The 17,559-nt window shown below is 36.8% G+C and overlaps 1 protein-coding gene across 9 annotated transcripts in view; it reads right to left on the bottom strand.

Moving 5' to 3' along the window:
* Window positions 1–7,001: 7,001 nt before the first annotated feature.
* The window catches only part of LOC131059736 (uncharacterized), a 41,014-nt gene continuing 30,456 nt past the window's right edge, over window positions 7,002–17,559 (bottom strand). For 4 of the 9 annotated variants that reach the window (XR_009110229.2, XR_009110230.2, XR_009110231.2 and 1 more), the window contains 2 exons: window positions 7,763–7,830; window positions 7,002–7,414 (listed from right to left, as the gene is read on the bottom strand). Coding sequence is in view for 4 of the 9 variants with exons in the window: in XM_057992768.2 (XP_057848751.1) it covers window positions 7,772–7,830 (59 nt within the window). In the remaining 5 variants the exon portion in view is untranslated. Of the gene's footprint in view, window positions 7,415–7,586; window positions 7,639–7,758; window positions 7,831–17,559 lie in introns of all 9 variants that reach the window. The other 5 variants (XM_057992767.2, XM_057992770.2, XR_009110233.2 and 2 more) reach the window with 4 other exon arrangements.

The following is a 17,559-nucleotide window of genomic DNA, read 5'->3' as shown; positions in this document are numbered from 1 at the left end:
GGAGAACTGACAGACTCTACAACTACTTCACCGGTTACTTCAACCCTTACCGATTGAATCTCTTTCTGTCACTCTGCCTCTGCTTAATTTCTACCTTGTTGGATTTTCTCTGACACTCACTCTTCACCGCTTCACTCATTGTTGCCTTCTTACCGGTTGGACACAACTAGTTAAATGATATTTTAGTTTCTATACAGCTCACCAGTCACTTTAACCTCATTGGTTAAATCCTCTCAATGGCTCTCTCAAGCACTCAGTCACTTCAATGATCTTCATTGAATTCTCTGACTGATTAACTCTCTATTGCACACTAACACTTTGTTCTTCAATATCTGGCACCACAGCAGCTGGCAGCATCAATCAATTTTAATCTTCTGCCTGCCTATGTATCCATCAGTCTTCCCGCCAAAACATAACTTCAAACTTGGTGCACTAGGGTTTCCTTCACCAACCAAGAGGTGAATTAGATCGGATCTAATCTCATCTTTGAGATTCACAACCTACCACAAACCAGATGACACCTCCATATCTTTTTTCTTCGAATACATGTTTTCTATATTTAGCAAACACGGCAGACTGATCATCGACCTGCTTCTGTCAATCACAATAAATGATCTCTCTGTTTCTTGTTCCAAATCAGATATGCAACTAGACGTCCTTCATCGACCACTGCATCCCTTTGATCTTTAGTCTGTATCAAGCCACAAACCTTTGCAACTTACCCGTGATTTTTGAGGTTGACATTAAATGCAGACTTAATTGGCAACTACCTCACCGACTCACACTTCACCAACCACTACACGTTTGGCACCTAGAGTCCATGTGTCTTCTTTGTTGGCATCCACCTCAGCTCCCTATGTCAGTTCAGGCATGGTCATTGACCACAGCACACAACCGGGGTATACCTATCAATTCATCTCACCTTGTCGGTTATACGCTAACCAATCAACCTTTAAACCATGCAGTCACATCTTCTGTCGGTGGGATCACATCGGCTTGGTCATAAACTTGCCAAAACTTAGCATATATTCAAAGTGAGTCATTATGCATATCTCCATCCGGTGAGAGCTTTTCACCTTTTCCTCTTTGGTCTCTTACCGGTTGACACTAACACGTCAACGGTCTCCAATGTACACATTCTATCACACCTGTGGCATGATAGCACAAACATCAATCATCAACAGGGATCTTTGTTGATATCAGCATTCTGATAACTCCATGTCTGCAACTGCTAAACCTTACCTTCATCTTCATTTGACTGGTTCTCCTCTTAACTGGTTTGTCAAAGTGACAAACTCATCACTTCTCACTCTTCCTCTTCTTGTCCCGGTATCTCATCATAATTTCCCTTGTTGATCCGGTGCACATCTCTGATTTCACAAGCTAGAGGCTTCTGATGTTTCACTTTGGTCATCGGGTATGTGTCTACAACCACCTGCCTTTAACTTCTTTGATTGTCTTATCCTGGAGGGTTATAATGCATTCTATTCATGTTGGGAGATAAGATAAGTATTACCACTTACCGGTAGAAGTGGATGGACCAATGCACTAAACCTAACTTTACTGAAATTGAGAAGACATATCTTCAATCAGGCACATAATCCGGTAGACATCCCCTTTGTCTACCTTACTAACTTGCAGCAGCCCAAACTTTGTCGGTCATATCTTCATCCTGTGATAACCTCTTCATCTAGTGGGAGTCATGTTGTATGACACCCAACTGCATACCAGTTGCCTACACTTTCTCCATTAGCTCAACCTTGTTTTCTTACCGGTCACATGCTTGTCGGTTGGCAACCATACACTGCCAACACATCACTCACCAGTTGGCATTGCCATAATGCCAATGTCTCCAATGCCTATTCACCGATCAACATCCCAACTTATGTCTCCAACACTAACATGTATCGGTGACTCCAATGACCACAATGTCGGTTGACATCCTCTTATTACCGGTGACAAGCTATACCGGTAACTTGCTATACTGGTTGACATCAATGACAACACAATGCCAACACAACAATTATTACATCACGTAATAGCCATGTAAGCATCGAAAATGATAATAACATGGTAAGTATATGTGCTATAGAGATGCATATTTAGGTTGGAAGCTTAATAAAAAATCAACTTTGTGCAATTATTCATTTAATAATTTGTATTGCAATCAAGATAACCATGGTTAAAACAATTTGCATTAACGAAAGAGCTATAAATTCATACAACATTATATGTCGATAAAAGTATAAAATATATCCAATAAAGTTAAATAAGCCTGTCAAAAGCCATATGGACATAGAATGTCACATATCCATAATACAAAACATATGTTCAAAAATGTCATATAGGCATACAACATAGGACCCTAATCTAGTCATTTCCCTCTAGGGGAAGGAAACAAATCACGAGACATCTTTAGCTCTCAAGTGGATGGAGATGTATATGATGCAGGTGTCTTTTGAGTGCACCCACTCGACCTCCTCTCCATACTTTTCTGTAACTCTACCTGATACAATAAAAAGAATAGATGTTAATATATACAGAAATTGAATTTTAGATTGACATATAATAGAATAATTACTTACCGCATACAAATAATCATGATGTTCATCCACAGCAAGCACATGTTCATGATCTGGAGTGACAAGCCCCTACTACAAGCATCACAATATAAATTTAACTAAATACAAGTATCATTAAAATTTTCAATAACATATTATTAAAAGAACAAATGTAATGTTAAATTTACTGATTTTTCTCATAATTTTGTCAAAGCAACTAAACTTGCTACTACTGCAGCAACACCATGCTCGATTATGGCACAAATACCAGGAGGAGTCTCTAATGTCAACATCTGAAAATGAAATAGTGTATGTTGATCTATTACCAAAACAAATTATTTTATAACAATATTAAAGAATAAATTGCTTACTTGGGTGAAAGAATGTCGATGAACTTCACTATGAGATGTCAATGTTGAAGCTCCAACATCAAACTATTTGACATTCAAAATGAGTAATAAGAAAATCATTCACGTAACATTCAACTATTCACATATAATTATTATATTTCTTTACCGGCTATATACCTATGAAGTCGATGAAGTCATGAAAAAGGGTCATGTGGGAGCGCTGCTAGTATTGTCAACACTTTGACCCTAATTTTTTATCATAATCATTTACTAATTTAGTTATATTCTTATATTTTCAAATAAAATTTCATAAAAAAAATGAAATGACCTTGTAATTAAATTCACCTAAGTATCAATGTCGAATGTTTCATTTAGCAAAGATTTTGTCATGACAATGTTCTATGTTGCAAACTCCTCTCATGCACGTACATGCTCACTACTCTTAGGATCATGAGTGCAAATAGACCCACAAGATCAACAAAAATGAGCTACAACACGAGGCCTAGAAGAATCACCTACATCACCTTCTCCTAGAGGCCTAGCAAACTATATAAGGGTCTAAGGGAGTGAGCTAATGGAGTCTACAGTTTCAACTTCAACACTCTTCTTCAGAATGGAAGATATAACAACATGCTCTGCCATAAGTCTGGGAAAGGGTCTTGGTGGGAGATTTGGATCATGTTGTGCCCCCACTCCATCATGTGAGGAGCCCCCACCTCTACCCTGGAAATCTAGATAATCAAAATAGTTTGGGATCTCGTTCAGGACAAACTCACAATAGAGTTTCCTCAAAAAGTATGGGGGTACCTCATGATTATTGCATGGTGGTTGATCAAAAACCATTTGCCAGCCATCCCAAAAACTATTCTTAATCGCTTCATGGTGGCACCAAAGGATAGGGAACCTCTTGCATTGAGGGTGTAAAGGTTGATTCATTTGTGGGTTCGTAAAAATGGCACAAAAGTCAAATTTGTTAATTTTATTTTTCTTCACCCCCTCATATGATAGTTTGTCGACATAAAATTGTCTTTGTTCTTCCTTTTTATTGGACCAAAAATTGATTTGCCCACACACTGATTGTATATGAGATACAATAGATTGCAGAGAATTAGCAAGGCTTGTCCTATGAGAGTTTGTACCAATTGGGATTTTTTAGCCTTGTGATCAATTCTTCAAGATGTTTTTGGTTATTTTCTATTTGCCCTAATAGGTTTTCTTGTGTACCTATGGGATTGCAAGGTCATTTCATTTTTTTTACAATGAAATGACCTTGAAATTTCTTATATGTGTACCTATGGGATTGCAATAGGTTTAAGGATTTTTCTTGATTTTGAACTTGTGATATCAATATCTCTAATGTTATTCTAGATCTGGCATCATAGACTGATTATTTATAATTTAGGTTGTTCACTGATCATTTGTGTGGGTCATACCAAAGGCAAACATGTTCCTAGCCATTGGAAAAATCCTAACTAAACAACCAATTTTTGTTACAAGAATAAATACATGCATTTTGGACAAGTGAAGTAAATGAATCAAGGATTCATAGAAATCATATCAACATTTTTATAGGTCATATCCATAGGTATGTGATTGATCTATTGGTTGTGAAAGTGACTCGCAATGACAAATGAGTTTATAGATTCTAAGGCATATGTATGATCTTTCTAGATTTTCCGACATATTAAGGAATTGTCTAACATATCTATATCAAGTTTCCAACTATGTAGATTTGTTTTATTTTTTCAATTTCAACATTTATTTAATACTTTGCTCCACATAGTGCATTTCTCAATTAATTTAATTTTATTATTATATGGTTATTATAGTTTTATTTATTTGCCCTAGGATTATATGCACAAGAAATGTTATAATCCATTTCAATACTGCAATTTATATTTCCTTTTCTTGTGTATAACTTATGTATATATTTTTGTAATGGTGAAAATTAAATTTCCTACAATTGTACCACTCGTTTTATACCCCTTTTGCTTAGATGTTCCAAGCAGTTGGTCCTAGTACATGATTTTATCTAATTTAGTGCTTCCTTTTACTCGAAATTCCTCTCACCATGAAAAATAGAAGTAAACACATCTCCTTGGACCTTTATCATCTCTCAAATTATGTATCATTCTAAGTTCAATTTTCCACCTACAAGTTTGATCCAATTCAATCTTTTTTGTGAAAATGACCACAAAACTTAATTATGGGTCATTACTAACTCAGTCCAACTTTTGTTATGTGACAATTTTCACTCAAAAGGATTTGAATTATGTGTCTAAGTTAATTGTGAAAATACATCACCCCTAGGCGATTATCAATCACATATTATCCTTCACTTAGCATTCATTATCACTTCTTATCCTCTAGAATCACTCACTACTACTTTCACACCTCTAAAAATTTATCTTGCCTCTATTATAGTATCACATTATATTAATATATCTTAAATGCATTGCCTCTTTATCTATATATCCAAAACCCTCGCTCTTTCATCTAGCTTGTGTAACACCATACATATTTTGATCCTAGTTCCAAACTGCACTCATTTACGATAGTACTGGATACATTGTTATGAGTTTCCTCTCTTTTATCAAAAATTGTTAAATCCAAGCTAGCAATTTACCATTAAAAAAAGGCCCTTGGCAAAATTTTCAAACGTATTCCTAAACATTCCTATTTAGCATTGTGGTTTTCAATCTTAAGATGAATGCTTGATTGTAGGCACAGAGGCGCATAATCAATGGATTCGTTTCCATGCACCAAGTTTATATGGACAAGTTCAAAGATCACTTGAACACAAGTGCATATTCAACTCTAGGTCACTTATAGATCTAATCTCCACATATCTCAATTATCTTAATACGCTCATATCATATTCAAAATTAAAATTAGACTATCTTATTTAACAAAAAATAATTATTTATCCACTTTATCAACATGAAATTACATTTGTCATTCTCTTTCATTACTTTTTAATTCTATTCAAAAATGTTGACAATTTAACTATAATAAACATTATCATTTATAATTATATTCATCCTAGGGGCATTTCAAAGCTAAAGATTGATGTTTGTGATTATGGGCATGATCATAAATCTAGTCCTCTAAGGATTTGACTCGAGAGCACTTGGCCCCAAATAATTTTGCAAACAATCTTGTAAACTTCAGTCCTCCAAAGATTTTTTTAAAATACTGCCAGTCCTCATGGTAGAGCAAGAATTAGCAAATCAAGCAAACCACAGAGCAATGATAAACTAATAAGATCAAAACCACGCAGCAAAAGACATCCACAAGCTCAATTGAACCCAATGAGGGACATGTCTTATGCAAAGTTTTAGACTAAACAAAGATAAAATGTAAGTATCTACTTTTAATGTTCAGACATCCAAAAAAAATTATATATTCTAGATCGTTTACAAATATATTGCTCATACGACCATTACATGACACTAATATTTACTCATATCGAACAACCACAACCATGACACTAATACTAGCTCATTTCAAGCAACCACACTAGAATCAACCTGTGGAAAACCAAGAGTCACAAATTAGAATCCACCTATTCAATCACAAAGCCAAGGGAGATACTAAAGGAAGAATGGCCAGCTTTCATAAAATCCACCACTTCCATCTTTTCATCTTCTATTCTCTTTCAAAATTCGGAAAGCCTTATTCTCTCAATTATTTTCAATGTAAAACATAAGCCACGATTACTCAAAATATAATGTAACGTTCTATCATAGAAATAAAACCAAGAAGATTTGCTAGTATCCCACACTGGGGACAGATCAATGTTGAGCCAAGTCAATGGCATTGTGTCTTGTTAGGTGGAAATGCTTGCACCGATTACTCTCATTGTTAAGCAGCATCTTGCTCCAAGTGCACAAAACTAGAATAGAGATATGAACTGCTCGACACTATACCATGGGCACTGACAAGTGGGGAACAGGGGGTTTCTAGTTAACTTTGGTTTGCTAGAAAGGTCAATCTACTTCAAAATTATTCCCTACATATACATTAAACATTTCAAAACAAACAGAAAAATCAGTAATCCTTTTTGTAGCAAAGTAAACATGCAACAAAATTGAAAGAATAACATCTTAATGATAGGCAAGAACAAGAAATGAATGGCAAAATTTTGTTCAAGCCTTCTGATACTTGGCACAAACTGAATCGCCATCCTTATCACAAAATTTTGTTCAAGACTTCCAGTTATTATTGTTTGCCTGGAGTTTCAAGCTATGATGAACACAGGCTTGCATAAAAAGCACAAATGGAAAACGTATGCAACTAATGTTTGTTAATGTGTTAAATTTGTTTCTATCAATGAGCAGCAATTCTAAAACATGAACAGTTCTCACACTGTTACAACAACCTCCACTCCCATAAGCAATAGCAATATATCCCATCGCACACATGGAGGCAGAAGAGCAAGCAATGGTCCACTCAAGGCATGACCAAGTCTTACTGGTAGTATGTCAATATACCCTCGAAGACCTGCATACAAAACCACAATAAGTATAGTAGCATACCCATCCAAAAATCTGGAACATAAAAATATATGATTTTATATTGTGTAACAGAATAAAATACAACCTTATCTAACTACATAAAAATTGGGTTCACAATTGCTAACTTCTAATGCAAGAAAGGCAATCACTGCTCATACTTATTTGCCCCCCTGATCTGGAATATCGTTTTCATTCCACATTTCTCAAACACTACGAGCACAAAAACAAGGAGGTGTATAGATGCAAAATTTAAACAACTTGTATAAGCCCCTGGCCCATAACCAGAGAATTTCTCTCTGAAATAACAATGGCCCAAATTTGATTTGTTACCTACTTTTCTTTCTTAAGACTTCAAGCTTCCGCAGTCCATAATTGTTGAAAGGAAGAATTTCTCGATAAAAACTGCGTAAAAGAGTTTGAAACATGATTACTCTTTCTTTTTTTACAATCATTGCACTATTAATCTCACTTGAAGCATAATAGCTCTTAACACTTCTAGAGTCCAATTACAGTATTTGTAAGCTTACGATCTCACTAATCAAAAACACTGATTACCAATATACGCTACAATGTTTCAATTGCAAATGCAACATGCTCAAAAGAGCAATGTTTGTTGAATATCTTACAATAATTGCAATCAAATAATCCTTCAATTCCAACCATGCCCAGACATGTAATAAACTAATTATTTACAATATGATTACATATTAGAAGTTGCAAGGTTTCAAACAGTAAATCTAAACAATTGAACTGCTTAATTAAGATTATTTAAGCATGTAAATTAAGGATATAAATAACCGTTCTTAAGGGAAGCACATACAACATAACAACAATAGCCCGCTGGATCTGTACTGAACCAGATAATAGAAACTGAAATTTTAATAATTTAATTATTTATACAAAGAATATGAAAGTTGAATATTGATTATCATTAATCCATCTGTAATGCTTCTGGATTTGATTGTGTGAGATTTTTTGCATCAACATTTTGGATCACACTCTATGATCCATCAGCAGGATAATAGTAGAGAGCACAAGTGGATCACAGAGTTGTCCACTAATGATCTACTAACAAGGACATTTTTGTTCTAACATGTCATTGAATAGGCACACAAAGTAATCATGGAATTAATCAATATAGGATTCCTTGGTCTGATATTTGCATTGGCATATTGGTTGAAACTTCATGTATTCATCCTCACTATATCAAAGGTAAATACTCGTCCTAAAAAAAACATTTTCAATGCAATGAATGAGATATTTTCTTCATCAATGCATTTATTAACACAAAAAATAGGATTCAAGTTGTCAAATCCAATGCTTTAGTACTAAAATTTGCTTTTAAATAAACAAATATCAAGACTCACAAGAACTCTAGAGGGGTTTCCATGATCCACCATAGGTAGTTGTCCAAAGTATGATAAAACTAGTCCAAGTTGAGTCATAGATCATGGAACTTTCCAAAGAGTTCCTAGCATTGTGTCTCTAAGGCTTTCTTGATTAGGTGTTCCAACTCCACTACATCCCTTGGTGGATGTGCATCTGCCATCATTCCTTACTCTTAGTGTTTGTGGAAGTGTTTGGAGCTTGAACCAAGACTACAACCTTCTTATCAATATCGTGAACAAGCATGGAATATTCTCAAAATCTAATACCAATGATCCAACCTAGGTTAGTTTAGTGGAAAAAATTTGCAAGTTAATGGCTAACTTACAACCATTGTAAACAATCTTAGGTAAGGATCCAATTGCACGTTGAGAAAAGGAAAGGCAAAAAGCCTAAATCATGTGAATGAAGATTAGTAAAATGTTGTGTATTTAGCTATGTTGCCAGTAAGAACTCATGTTTCTATATGTGGTATAATAAAAGCACTTGTATGAACTTTTGCGCATCCAATATGTCTCTTACGCCAAAACCTAGTTCATTGTGCAATGAAGGATCGAATATGCAGCTCCCTTCCAATTCATTTGGTACCAAAAGTGCACAGGCTGATGCCAAATCTATCAATTCATCCCCTACACGTGAGTCTTGCCCCTATCTTCTTGAGCACTTAAGGTAAAATAAAGTAAACAAACACAATTTAACTCACAAGCTCACCAGAAAAACACAAAATAGCTCTAAAAGTTTGGTAGACTTGGATAAGCATCAAGGTGGCACTCCAAACCCTAGATCTCAGCTTCATGGGAGTTCAAAAGCATTGCCTTTCGCTAGCGTTCATGGCTTTGGGGGCACAGCAAACATTGGCAAATCAATTGATCTGCCTCTTATGCATGATTCCTGTTGGGAAATATATTGTTAGTGTTCACATAATGTGAGTTGTAAACACAACTCACGTAGCTATTTGTGATTATTTGTTGAGGTTTGTTAGTTTGTTGAGTTGTTATAACAACTCTAATAATTAGTGAGTTGTTCCTATAATGTAGGAGCTAAAACTCTTATAAGTATGTAATCCATTCGAATGAAGTGGGAAGCACGTATTGTTTTGGATTGAATTATTTCCAATTTTTCTGTCCATATTTCTGATATGGTATCAGAGCAAAAATTGACTGTGCCTATTCTTTGGCGAAAGGCCATATATTGTGCCTTCAGATTAGGAAAGAGATCTATTTATTTTTGGTTGTGATTGTTGTGGAATAAGCGCCTAATACATAGATAATGTGAATACCTTGCAGGCCATTGTTTCAGGATCCACAGGCATCGAAGTTTATTTTCCTCCTTCATGGCTGTTAGGCCTGATCCCAGCATCGATCTTGAAGTGTGAAGCTAAGAAATTTTTGATGCCTTTCTGTTTGGGGGAGTGTCAACAGTCATTAGGGTATTCTTCCTGTGCAAGCGCTAGCAATACCCATAGTTGTTTAAGGCTATTTGTTGTGGTGATTGCTTGCTAAGTTTTTTTAGGAGCCCGATATAACAACCAAAGCCTCAATCTTCTTCTCGTTTGGGGGGTAAACCACATGGCAGCAGAATTTTCTACATAAAGTTATACCGTTCCCTTCCAATATACTCATTCTCTTCGATAGCGAAATAGGTGAAAATGGGATAGTGACCCACGTATGATGCATAGCTATCTCGTTGTGTATTCACCGCCACTCAAATCTATTGAGATTTGCAACTCCCTTCCCTTAAGACAATTGCAGATATTGATGCATTTGCTATGATCTTGTGGAGTTGGCATTATGCAGTTTTGTTAATGGCACTTTGATAGAGATTGGGCTCTAGAGGAACTTTGCTGATCCGTATGGCAATGCTTTGACTAGTGCCTGTGAATCGTGACTTCTTCACTTTTCGTGAGCTGGCATTCTTCTTCCTTAGCTGCTGGTGTAATATTGGAGGGCTTGGGTATTGTTGCTGGTGCATGGACCGCAGCTTCATATCATTATCAAGATCGTGGTCTACTAAGGGAAGTGATGGTATGCACCTCTATAAATGCTCTTTCATAATTGTAAATATTGGTCTCTTAATATTGTCCATCTCCATCAATAGGTGTCAAGTTGTGTTGTGCTCAATTTAATTTCTAATTATAACTCTTTATTATATTAGAAATTAAATTTACGTCCTTTTATCATTGAGTGTGTAATTGCCTAAAAGTCAAATAAACATATTGTTTATCGTATGCAACTCAAAGTCAAGTTGTATTATTATTTTTAGAATAGGGTCCATTTTTTTTCTTGTGTATGAGTCGTGAATTGTCATGTCATCAAAAGAATGTAGAAAATTCAAAGTGTCAAAAAAATAAATAAATAAAAACTATCTCAATTGTAATTGGAGTGCATGATCGGTGGTATCCGACACTCCTAAGAAGTTCATATCAAGGGGGGGAGGATATATTATTTCCTAACAACTACGAAATGTGCCTCGATAGAAAAATTTTCTAAGTAGCAAACAATTGGAGGATGGAGGCATTGGAAGCTGGAGGACAATCAGTGATCTTTCATCGGTCACCAACGATGGACCCACTTATCAGCTCTAGTGGCAAATGTACAATATGCAATGTGTGTGTGTTTTGGGCTTTTCAGTATGGTGTGTGAATGCTGAAAAACGATTGTATTGGAGAGCAAATGGCTGCAAAGGTCCTCTGACTAAGATGATCCTCTGACTATCGTACTTCATTGGAAGATGATTGTTCAATGAATACGTTCATTGACATTGGTGATCATGTGTAGCAAGATCTAGACAGCAAGATCCAGAGTATGCAGCCTAATATGATTCGCTTTTTAGTGTTCCTGGTTGTGTGACTAAATGGACATTTCAAATTGCGGGGGCGAATAACAACCAATGTTCCATTCCCATTTGTGCCATAATGACTAAAGTTAAGGGCAGCTTCCAGTGGCAGTGGCGGTTGTCTATGCTGTTCAAGATTGAGTGGCAGCGATCGATAACAGTGACTACAATTAAGAACATTGTGTTCTTATGGAACATAATGTGAAACGTTTTCTAGTATGGGTTTTTCAGATTTGTGATATGTCTGTTGATTTCTATTTAACTTCCCTAATGTACAAGCATAGTGGCGAACAAAAGCACCAGAGTAAGTCAGTTCATGGATCTTGAAAGGGTTTGTGGGAGGATCCAGAAAACCACACGAGGTGGACAATTGATGGGTTCTTGTTCACGTCAAGGTTTGTGGTAAGCCTGTTTAAAACCATTGAGGGAGAAAGTCTTCCATTTTGAATCAAGATCATGACCCACAAGAGTTGGGCGTACTACAGATGAAGGGTGTGAGTTGATACTATGTTCACACTAAAGTGGGGAATGTTGGGAAATATATTGTTAGTGTTCACATAGTGTGAGTTGTTAGCACAACTCATGTAGCTAATTAAGATTATTTGTTGAGGTTTGTTAGTTTGTTGAGTTGTTAAAACAACTCTAATAATTAGTGATTTATTCCTATAATGTAGGAACTATAACTCTTATAAGTATGTAATCATTAATCGAATGAATTGGGAAGCACGTATTGTTTTGGATTGAATTATTTCCATTTCTCTGTCCATATTTCTGATGATTCCTCCCATAACTCGTTGGGGAATTGTCAACAATTTGATGGTAGATCGTAGAATTTCAAGTTTGCTTTGTTGTCCTCCACTCTAGCTTTGGGCAGCGGATCCCAATCCAAACAACAAATTTTCACTTCTACAATAGATGCCCTAACCAATTCAACTCACAGCCCAAAAGGAAACCTAGCCAGTCCACTCTCATTCAAGCGCTCAGATTATGTCCCTGAAATCTGTATGGGTGGCTCTATATGTGACAAAGAGGATTTTCTGATAGATCATGCTCTCATTTGTAGATTCACAAAGACATGGCCAAAAATTTGCGATCTCCATGCAAGGATCTCGGAATTTTGGAAAGATAGAATGCAAGAATAAATTAGTATTTACCCTTGCAATAGGGGGTTTTTCATTCTTGAATTTGATTCCTTTAAGGGCAGCAAAATGGTGCTCAAGACTAGTGCTTGGTTCTTCAATGGTAATTATTTGTGCATGAAACCCTAGTTCCCCTCCTTCGATCCAATACCTGAGACCACCTCTTCTACTTTTCTTTGGGTGCATTTACCTTATCTTCCTCTACAATTCTAGGAAATTGAGTCTTCAAGCCATTAGTAACAGCATTGGCAAGTATCATTGTATTTCAAAAGAAACAATGGATTATGAGAATTCAACGTGCGCATGTTTATGTGTGGAAATGAACTTATTCAAAGGGCTCCCTGCGGACATTACTCTGAAGGTAGGCAAAAGATGCTAGAGACAACTGCTAGATTATGAAAAAATTCGATTCAAATGCAGGAAATGCTTCTCAACTAACCATTATACCCTTCAATGTCAGAGTTTACTTGCTCATGCATGGAGAGGTGAGGCCCCTAGTAGTAAGACTACTTGGTGGGTTGGGGCTGAAACACATCATTACGTCATTCCTTCTGGAAATCAAAATGATCTAGCTTCTTCACTTGCTTCTCTTGAAGTTGTTCCAAAGTCACTTCCCTCTTCTTCTCCCAGCCTCCAATTCCCAACAAAGGTGGTTTCGTGCAAGGCTTCTCTTATTGGTAATACCACAGTGGACACTCCGACCAAATCAGAATTAATAGTCACTGACCCAGCAAGTTCTAAGGTTGTTCTGGTCTCACTAGAGACATCAATGAAGGTTCTTGAAGATAACAAAGGCTGTTCCAAAGAAATAATCTGTCAAAATCCTGATGCCTCTCCATAGGATGAGAACAAATGGACAGAAGTAAAGTGAATGAAGGCCCCCTTCAGATTCCCAAGCATCACGTGATCTTTAGATTAGTAAAGAAAGAGTAAATATCTGATTCTGGTGCACACCTAATTACAGGTTGATGCCATTTTTACTCTAAATTTGATTTTTGATTTATATAGATGGGAGTGGACCCCATGTCCAGAATTTGCCTAAAAAAAGGAAGAAAAGCACTCAGACAAGAAGTATTGAATCAAGCTTCCAACAAAAAGCCAATAGATGCCCACATAGTTGGTGTATTCTTCATGTGGACAAGAGTACAACAAATGTCAAACTTGTATGGTGTCAAACGGATGGCATGATCATGCAGTAGAGATGTGACCACATGTCAAACATGTATGCCATCAAACTGAATGTAGTTATTTGTGTCAAATCATGCAATTATGCATAGGGGTTGCACATAGAGAGTCACAAAGAAGATTGTGCGAGGTTAGGCTATGCAGGATAATGGGTGGTTGCAACACATTGTGAGTAGAGATGAACAAATAGGACATGCAGACATATAAGGTAGTAATTGTTGCACTTGAATCATAATTGCACATAACACTAGAAAAATGTAGAAGACAATTAGAAATAAATACAAGAGAACAAATTTGACAGGAGAACAACTAAATCTATGAAGGGAGGAGAGGAGTTATATTAAACAAAATAAATTAACCTAGAGATAAGACAATTTGATGTACTATAAAAAAATGACAGAAAAGGACATTTTTTGCTATTTGTATATAAAAAGGCAGACATGATGGAGGGAAAAACTAAGTAAACAACACAGCAAATATGGTGGATCATGTTTAATCATGGATTCTTTGTGTGAAATACTACTATGGTAGTGTTGATGTGTTTTTTATGCACATGCGAACACAGAATAAAATACCAAGGTATCTTATCCTCTCTTGAACAAAGTTTCCCCAAATGCTGAAGATTTCGCCTAAGGATCAATCAAGGCAACTCCAAGGTTCTTATCCTCTCTACATGTGGATAAGCTCTTGTGGTATGATGTGATTATGCTGGAATCGCAGGGGGACTTACATTCGACTGCCTAAGCGTTTAATTTGCTGGAACTCAAGTTCTATCTACTCACCAAGGAGAATAAAGAAATAGCAAAAGGTTGAGGGCTCAGAAAGTCTACTCTAAGACCTAGAATGCGAGAAGATAGATGAACAACTAGGTGGAGTCCTACTAGGCTAGGTCTCACCATCAAACTGAACAATTCAACACCAGCTCAATGCAATCTTCTAGGGTAGTTCTGAAGATGTTCAAATCGTTACACCATCAAACACTGATCACCATTCAAGTTAATGCATGAACAATAGATGTGTAACGACTCGAGATTAAGCTCATTTTATGCCAGTTGACCATGCAAGGCGCACTTACAATCAATAAGAGGCTAGTGGTTTGGACTACGCGGATTCCACGCGAGTGCATTCAGTAACTTCTTTCATTCAATCTAATTGTTTACCATCTAAAACGAAGATTCATCAAGAAACCATGCATGTTGCAAAGAAACAACACACTTAACCATAACTTCAGTGAAAATGGAGTTCATTTACAATTTAGGCAACAATTTCTTGCCTTTTCCTCCTATTCTACTCTAACTTCTATTCTATTCACTATTAATCATTAGCTATTCTAACCTCTATGAACTAACTATTAACCTTTACAAATGAAGAGCCAGAGCTTTATATAGGGAGCTCTTTACAATTCAATGGCTCTTATTGATTTACAATCAATGGCTAGGATTACAAGATGAAAACCCTAATTAGGGTTTGTTACAACACTCCTTTAGCCAATGAGAAAATTACATTTCATGAGTGTGAACCAATAGGAAATCGAGGTAGGTGCCTCAAAGTTTGTGCCATCACTGGTGAGTCGGGTACATTGAATCTGGACATGTTGATGTGGACCTATCTGACTGGAGGAATAGTGACTGGGATGCCACCTTGTCTCACACTTGCCTAGTCAATGAACGTTGTATTTCTCGATATTCAATGTGATGAAAAGCTAACTTTGATTAACTCTTTTGAAACCATCTCCTTCTTCAACGTACCCTTGCACTAGCCTTGGTTGATCCTCCTTGTTCTTGATGTACTTGATGAGTGGCGCACTCTTCCTTGGCACTCTTGCGTTTGATGAAGCCTCTTCACAATCAAGTCACTCCTCCTCTGGTAGCTCATATCACCTTGCAATGTTTATAAGATCTTTCTTCTTGACATCCTGTGGTTTCTCCATGTGGTAGAATGAGGTTCTTGAGGATGGTTAGCTTTACTGTTTGCAACTCCTCGAACACTTGAAGTCCTTCAACTTAGAAGCACCCCGAGTCCTCCTCCTTGCATTTGAAGTGCTCTTGATAATGATGAAACTGGAAGAGGTTGCCCTTGTCCTGGCTTGATCTTCCTCCAACTTGATTTGATGGACCTACAAAACAAACAAAAGATGATTAAGAATACATGATATATTGATTCTAACATGACATTTCTTACTTTAAATCATCAACAAGAAGGCATTAAGATTAATTTCTCTATGGATCCTCTCCAAGGACGGGACCTATAATGAGATTTTCGCTCAGGACCCTTTGGAAGGGTCAGGAGCGAATTTCTTCCTTTAGGTTGAATTTTCCTTCTTTTTACTTCAATTTGCATTGATTTCCACCTTTCGATCCCTCTCTCATGAAGACATCACTTATTTGACCCCCAAAATGGCCTAAAAGAAGGATTTTGCTTCAGACCTTGGGCAAGGTACAGGCCTCAAGAAAAAATTCACTCTGGACCCTTTGGAAGGGTCAGGAGCGAAATTTGCATTTTACTCAATCTTCCTTCATAGAACTTCATCTCTCACCCTTACCTTATCAAGATCAAGTCACTTGCCTTCAAAATTGCTTAGAGATAGGTTTTGCTCAAGGACCTAGGCAAAACATTAGACCTCCTAGGAATTTCGCTCTGGACCCTTTGGAAGGGTCAGGAGCGAAATTTGCATTTTAGCTCAAATTTCATCATCTCTTTGCCTCAAATAACTTCTCAAGGCAAGAATACATCAATCTTCCCTCAACTACGCCATAGGAACAAAGATCTTGGTCTCAAACATGGAGCAAAATAGAGGTTTTAGGAATTTCACTCTAGACCCTTTGGAAGGGTCAGGAGCGAAATTTGTATTCTTGGCTCAAATTCATCACTGCCTTGACCTCAATTCAATTCTTAAGGCAAGAATATATCAATCCCCTCTCAACCATGTCCTAGGAACAAAAACTTTGATTTGAACAAGGAGGAAATATGTGTTTTTAGGAGAATTTGCTCTGGACCCTTTGGAAGGGTCAGGAGCGAAATTCTTCCTAGTCTCAATTCATCTTCCATTCATCCTTTCTTTGCCTTGAATTTCACTTAATACACCTCCTATTATCACCATCAAGTCAATTCACTATCAAAACAAGGCTCCCTTAGTGCACTAGGTGAAATTGAGAGTCTTTCTAGGAATTTCTCTCTGGACCCTTTGGAAGGGTCAGGAGCGAAATTTACATTTCTAGGCTCAATTCACATCCAATTTGCCTTGGACTTGCCCATTCCCCTTTATCTTATCATATTCAAGCCAACTTGCTCTCAAAGTGGTGACTACTCAATGCTTTTGGTGAGGAAATAAGCTATCCTAAGGATTTCGCTCTAGACCCTTTGGAAGGGTTAGGAGCGAAATTTCCATTTTGACACCATTCATCTTCTTTTCAAATTTCCTTCCATCATCCTCAAGTGAATTCGCCCTCAATTTAGCCTATAACAAGATCCTAAAACAAGATCTTTTGGGTGCATTAGATGAAATAAGGAGTCCTCCTAAGGATTTCGCTCTGGACCCTTTGGAAGGGTCAGGAGCGAAATTTGCACTCTTGGTCAACTTCCTAAC

Source organism: Cryptomeria japonica, chromosome 3 (assembly GCF_030272615.1).
Source record: "Cryptomeria japonica chromosome 3, Sugi_1.0, whole genome shotgun sequence".
NCBI lineage: Eukaryota > Viridiplantae > Streptophyta > Pinopsida > Cupressales > Cupressaceae > Cryptomeria > Cryptomeria japonica.
The sequence above is the reverse complement of the archived record's forward strand: the minus strand, read 5'-3'. Positions and strand labels throughout refer to the sequence as shown.